At 40.3% G+C, this 6,938-nt stretch overlaps 1 protein-coding gene across 3 annotated transcripts in view; it reads left to right on the top strand.

The window, feature by feature from the left end:
• The window catches only part of Fbxo11 (F-box protein 11), an 80,742-nt gene that overhangs the window by 70,223 nt on the left and 3,581 nt on the right, over window positions 1-6,938 (top strand). For all 3 annotated transcript variants that reach the window (XM_021150053.2, XM_021150055.1, XM_029471705.1), the window contains exons 13-18: window positions 120-205; window positions 1,400-1,494; window positions 3,460-3,582; window positions 3,677-3,762; window positions 4,766-4,842; window positions 4,929-5,072. In XM_021150053.2, coding sequence (XP_021005712.1) covers window positions 120-205; window positions 1,400-1,494; window positions 3,460-3,582; window positions 3,677-3,762; window positions 4,766-4,842; window positions 4,929-5,072 — 611 coding nt within the window. The remainder of the gene's footprint in view (window positions 1-119; window positions 206-1,399; window positions 1,495-3,459; window positions 3,583-3,676; window positions 3,763-4,765; window positions 4,843-4,928; window positions 5,073-6,938) is intronic.

The following is a 6,938-nucleotide window of genomic DNA, read 5'->3' as shown; positions in this document are numbered from 1 at the left end:
AAAAAAAAAAAAAGAAGGAAACTTTTAAGCCCAAAGGTAAATGATTTTCACATTACCACAGATTGTAAAATAAGCTTTATTAAGTATATGATTTTCTTAAAAATCATTTCACATTATAGGGGGAATTCTATATTTAATGGAAATCAAGGAGGAGTTTACATCTTTGGTGACGGACGAGGCCTTATAGAAGGAAATGACATTTATGGTAAGCATATGATTTTGTTGTGTAAAACTTACACATTAGCCTGGTTTTTTCCCTGTGTGTGCGTGTGCGCGCACGCGAGTGCACGTGCCTGCATATAAATGAAACACATAGATTACTGAATGAGGAGACAAGTGGGGCAGGCTCAGTGCTTGGCCTCTGCTTTGCTCACAGCTGCCTGTCCATGATGTCCCCTCCCCCGCCTGTTGATGAACTGAGGCCCGGCTGATTCTTGGAGACCGTGAACAGTTCTGTAGAACACTGGGGGTGAAATCACTACCTCTTGGGTCATATGTCACATAGACGTGGCATGTTTGCTGAGGTGCCTCTGTTTGTTCACACACTGTCACTTTGTGGCCTACACACAGCCCTGGGAGAGTGCAGATCTGTGGCTCTTGCTTTTGGGGGGACAGAGGGAGCATAAGAGTAAGACTGGCCTGATTTCTTGATGTTAACAGTAGACCGTTTTGAAATTATCTAAGTGAGAGAAGTGATCTAGTTCTTTTAAAGTCTCAATAAAGGAGTAGAAGATGGCTTAGCAGTTGAGAGACCCAGGTTCAAGTCCCAGCACCCACAATCATCTGTAACTCCTGTTCCAGAGTATCCATGAGTTCCTGATCCACAGATATTCATGAGAACATAATACACAAAACAGTTATCAAACTTCAGAATACAAAGTGTCAAAGGTTACTCTCTGATACTTAAGCACTTACTCAATGCTGTGTACACAAGGTACCATCCCAAATACCTCAGGAAATGTAAATGACACCCTAAACCTAACGACTGTGTTTGATTTTCTTGCATTCACTAAATATTTAATAATGTTGAAATTTAATCTACTTTGAGCTCAGAAGATATGCTTTAATTCAGCAAACTGATGTGCCAGACACATGGTATTCACTCAATTCTATGAGATAGACACTAATATCTCTAATTGTTAATCAGAAAACAAGCATGAAGTGGCTAAAACACTGCCTCTAAGTCATTAGGAACTTAGAATATTTGACAGCCTGGCTTTATCTCTACTATTAATCTGCCCACAACATTTCTGCATTTCCTTATACTCTAGTCCTCTTAGCTTTGTCTCATAATGCTCACTAAATTCTAGCACATGAATTGCTACTATTGCCTGATGTAAAAATTACTCCACACTACTAGGCTCTAAACACTGACTTTGTAAACGATATTTTTAAACAGGTAATGCATTAGCAGGAATTCAGATCAGGACAAACAGTTGTCCTATTGTTCGACATAACAAAATTCATGATGGACAGCATGGTGGGATTTATGTGGTAAGTTAATGAATGTAGTTACTTAAGCTCGTGCATGAAAATCAAGGCCCAAAGCTGGGGATGTGCCTGATCCCTAGGGAGTGCTTACCTGGAGCAGGTCCAGTTCCACCACCTCTGAAACCAGGCCTGGTGGTCTACGCCTATCATCCCAGGATTGGGAAGAGGCAGGAGGGTCAGAAGTTCCAAGTGTCCTTGTAGGCTGTACAAGCAGGTTCAAGGTTACCCAGAACAACATGAGATCCTTCAAGAAATGGGAGGGAAGGAAAAACTATAAAAGGTGAATTATTGAGAAACGTATCTGCATGATCTTGGAGACATCTTTCTAAGTATCTCTGTTTCTCTTAATTCTCATGTTCAAGCCTTACAGTAAATTAAAGTATCTGTTAGACTCCTGACTCTTGTTTCATTAGAAAAAAGGTAGGGTAGTAGATAGGAAGACCCATAATCCCAGCATGGCCTGGGGCTCTGTGGTGGCTTCATGGGTACTGTGCTTGCCATACAGGCATGATAACTCGAGAACCCACTTAAAAAAAAAGAGAGAGAGAGAGAGAGAGAGAAGAAGTGGCTGTGGATGTACTAGGAAGGTCCCTGCAGGGAGCAGGGGATAAATTACCACAGTGAGAGAAACAGACTTGAGTACAGCCTGGCTAAATAGTGAGCTTGACTTGAGAAAACAGAAAAACACATGACAGGGTTATATTATAAACTTCTGGATTGTGAATTTGTATCTTTAGTATGTAGACTAAATACTAGTCTTAGTCTTCCTTTGAATACATAAATGATTTCTAGTTCTGATATGTACGTAGCTGGGTACTTTGAGGCATAAGTGATAGAACCTCTTTAAATGTGTGTGTTTGTGAGTAGGGGAATGCACATCACTTCTCAGCGGGGAGGCCAGAAAACTTGAGGGAATCAGTTCTTTCCTTCTACCATGTGGGTCTCAGGTATCACAGTCAAGTCCTGAAGCTCAGAACCAAGCCTGTACCCTTAAAGGCATACTTACAGGACGTGGCATCTGCTTTGTAGTCGCACTGGAAATTTGTCAGTGTGACTACTTTGTGAATCTGAAATTCTATAAAAGCAGTTTATAAACTATAACCACCACTGCCACCCCCAAAAGAGAGAACCGTAAAATGAAACAGCAGCCTTGATCTTAAATTTTTTTTCTAAAGGTGGTAAAAAATTCTGATAACGTCGAGACCTTATTATTTTGGAGTAAGTTTCACAGCCAAAGTTGTAATACCTTTGCTAAATGAAACATTTTTGATATGTTTATACATTTAAGTGTTCATTAGCTTTAAAAAAATGCTTCTCCTCTTGGTGTGATGTGTTTAAAGTACAAAACTATACAATGGGTATTTTTAAAACTTTGGAACACTAAACTCAAGTAGAAGCTAACTTTAAAAAAATGTTATGACAGTGTATTACCCCAAGTTAGGAAGAGGCAGGAAGATCAGAAGTTGGAGACCAGCTTATCTAAAAAAAAATGAAAGATCTAAGGAAACTGAATATCAGCGTTGGCCTGGGTGTGTCAGCGCACACCTCTGGTCCAGCACTCAAAGACAGGCAGGCAGATCTCTGAGATCAGCCTGCTGTACTTAACTTGTTCTAACCTGCCCAGACTACACTGCGAGGCCCTGTCTTAATGGCAGAAGGACGTTTGGGGCCCAGTGAAATAGTGCAGCCAGTAAAGGCGCTTGCTGCACCAGCCTGGCAACCTTAGTAAAGAGCAGAGAAGGTCTGCACAGTGTTATATGCTTAATAGTTGAGCATATTCCTAATTCACAAGTCCTAGGTTCAGTTACCAATACTAGAAAAGAAGAAAGCTGTTGTCATTTCCTTACCTAGCTAAGGAAAAAAACCTAAACAGTACAACTGTTGGCAGAACTGTTTGAGCAAGGAATACACTTAAAAGACTGTTTGCTGTGACAACATGTACAGTAACCAGTTTAACTTGTATTACAGCATGAAAAGGGACAAGGAGTAATAGAAGAGAATGAAGTTTACAGCAACACTCTGGCTGGCGTCTGGGTGACAACTGGCAGCACACCAGTACTAAGAAGAAACCGGATACACAGTGGCAAGCAGGCAAGAGTGCTTACTTGCTCTTCTTTGGATCAGTAATGCTTTATTTTAAAAAAAGTATGACATGAAAGAGTTGTTCTCTTTCCCTCACATTTAGGTTGGTGTTTATTTCTATGACAATGGGCATGGTGTTCTAGAAGATAATGACATCTACAATCACATGTACTCAGGGGTTCAGATAAGGTAAACACTTTCTTACCTGGCTTTCTTTTGGGAAGGGACTGGCAGGAATATGTAGACTATAAAAATTGTGTGTTTAATGGGCAGTCATCCTGTTGTGTGTATTCCTTTCTCGTTGCACGTGTAGCTTTTCTTATTTAAGAGTTAACGATATATGCCAGAACTCATTTCACTCTTGTGCAGTCCAGCGTGGTTCAGCTGCTACCTACCCTTGCCCTATCCCTGGCATGGCATTGGCATTCCATAAAATGGAAACTTCTGTTTTTATGCTATATAACTTTTTAAGTTACTATGTAGACCAGGCTGGCTGGGGACTCAGATCTGACTTAGACTTTGCTTCCACAGTTCTAATGCTCCGACTCAGCATGTGCACCAGCCGTGTCTAGCATGAAGGGCCGTGTCTGTCCACTCTTTAGTAGTTCATGGAATTCTAAGTTTGGGGGCAGAGGGGTGTTTGACTTTTGTTCTTTGAGCCAGGATCTCTATTTAGAGTATGTTGGTTTCAAATCCAGAGATCTGCATCCCGGATTTTGGAATTAAAGGCGGCGTATACCTTTAAGGCACTCATCACACCAGGTCCAGGAATCCTAAGAGTCTTAATGATTATAAATTCAACATTTAACTTCCTATATGAGAAGAGATGGAAAGTTGTTTACCTTAGTTATGGAGGCTCAATAGCCGTAATCTATAGTAAAATGTGGTTCTATGGGAAAAACAGGATTAATCAAACTTTTAAGTACTCGCTAATTTATAAAGACTTTTTATCTTGTGTATGCATGTGGGCAGGTATGTGTACAAAGGTACAGATGTCAAGTTCACAGAACAGCTTTCAACTCAATTCTCCTTCCACCATGTGAGTGGGTTCAGGTCATCAGCCATGTTGTCAAGTGCTGAGACATCTCACTGGCCTATATAGTTCTTGCCACGATGAGTGTGGCTTGTTGTTGTAAAAGATGATCTACAAACGGAAATGACTGAAATGGTATTTTTTTTTCCTCACCCATAGAACTGGAAGCAACCCCAAAATTAGACGCAACAAAATTTGGGGAGGACAAAATGGTGGAATTCTAGTTTATAATTCTGGTATGTTAAACCCATCATTTTTTTCTACATTAATAAACTTTAGGAATATGCCTTCTAAATAATGTACCTAAATTTTACATTTATAGGTCTAGGCTGTATAGAAGACAATGAAATATTTGACAATGCGATGGCTGGAGTCTGGATTAAAACAGATAGTAATCCTACGCTAAGAAGAAATAAAATCCATGATGGGAGAGATGGCGGCATCTGTATATTTAATGGGGGTCGAGGTATTGTTAATTTTGCATTAGTGAAAAACCCAGTTTTGTGTTGTTCTGTATCTTTAATGTTCAGTGAGATCACCAGCTAAAACTTAGACATGAATGAAGCTTTCTCCGTGTCGCATCCTTGGGCGGTTTAGGAAATCAGTACCTAGAATTAGACCAATGAATGTTTATAGTGTTTCCACCTTAACTCTGCCAATTGTCAGTAAAGCATTTTGAAGGTAGAGCTGTAACTCTGGTCCTTTTACTAATTAACATTAAAGTCGACTTACAGAAGATGTGACAAATTCATGAGTGTGAAGACACATGCAACTCTGTAGCAGATGCGTGTGTTGATTCTGTGACGGTTAGAGAACTTGATCCCGGTCCATAAAGCCAACTCAGTCTCTTTCATGGATTGGGAGACAGTGCTTAGACCACAGCACCGCTGCTCCAGTGCCAGCAGCCTAGAGACTCTATATTATCACACATCAATATTTGAAGTAATTTACTGCAGCAGAACAGTGGTGATCCCATCAATGATAGAAACTCAAGGAGGTTAGATTTTTAATAACCCAATAGCTAAGTAACATAGCTCATAGTCTTTACAAAACATAGTGAGGATAACTCAACTGTAGTGGCTCACACCTAATGTCAGTACCTCCAAGTTTGAAGTTGGAGAAGTGGCACAGGTCTAAGCCAATCTGGGCTCAGTGTGAGACTGCCCTCCCCCATACCCACAAGACTAAGTACAGAGGGCTTAGTTCTCATTGCAGGGTGTTGGAGTGTCTACAATAAAATAACTTGAGCTATGTCCCTAGATAGTCAACTGGTAGAGGGCTTTCCAAGTATAATTATTTGCCTATTATTTATTTTTTTAATACCTGATGGAACATCTCTGTACCAAACACTATGGTAGAGGTAACTAAACACATAAAATTCATAAAATCTACGGATAAATGGAGTGGCACATTGTTAACATTAGAATGAATGCATAAGAAGTTAACAAAGCTCAAGTTGGTAAGGTTTTCTATGTGCAGTCAGGGGTTTTAACTGTCTTCATCACATTAGAGATAGATCAGTGTGTAGAGGTGCTTGTGCGTAGTCCCCATATCCCACAAAGTAGCCAGAGACCTCTCCACACATGCACATCTGAATTCATGTACATATTCAATAAATGAGAAAGACAAGCAAGCAAGCTGGTTAGAAGCAGGGACTTGGTATAAGGTAGGCAAGAAGTTATTTATAAAGTTATAAGGAAATGGTTGAATGCCTAAGAGTGTAGGGGTGGGGCAGGAGAATCTGTTCATGCAGAGGACCTGAGTTCAAGTCATAGCATCTACATGGTAGCTTACAGTCTTAGCTAACTCCAGTCCCAGGGGATTTTAATGCCCTCTTGGACTCTTTGGCTTGCCCGTGGTGCACAAACATGCATGGAAAGGAAATAGACGGCGAATGTGTTGTGGCTGGTGCTGTTGTCTATTGGTTCTTACCATGCAAGGGGGAGGATAAGAGAACATTGCAGTGAGCAATGCCCAGAAATACCTGAGGTCAGATGTTTACTGAAATAAAATGTCTACACCCATATAGAATGTTTACTGTATTAAAAACAGGCAATGGTGGTTTTATTCATTATTGTTGTTGTTATTAAAGTCTGTGTAACACTTTACATGCCTGATACCTACAGAGGCCAGAGGAGAGCTTTGATCCCCTAAAACTGGTGTTAAACATGGTTGTAAGCTACCATGTAGTGCTGGGAATCAAATCCCTGGAAAAAAGCAGCCAGTGCTGTAACCACTGAGCCATGTCTTCAGCACTAAAAACAGGTTGTCTATAAAGTAGAAAATACTTTTTTTTTTTTTTTTTTGGTTTTTCGAGACAGGGTTCCTCTGT

Source organism: Mus caroli, chromosome 17 (assembly GCF_900094665.2).
Source record: "Mus caroli chromosome 17, CAROLI_EIJ_v1.1, whole genome shotgun sequence".
Classification (NCBI taxonomy): domain Eukaryota; kingdom Metazoa; phylum Chordata; class Mammalia; order Rodentia; family Muridae; genus Mus; species Mus caroli.
This window is presented reverse-complemented; position numbering and strand designations above follow the sequence as displayed.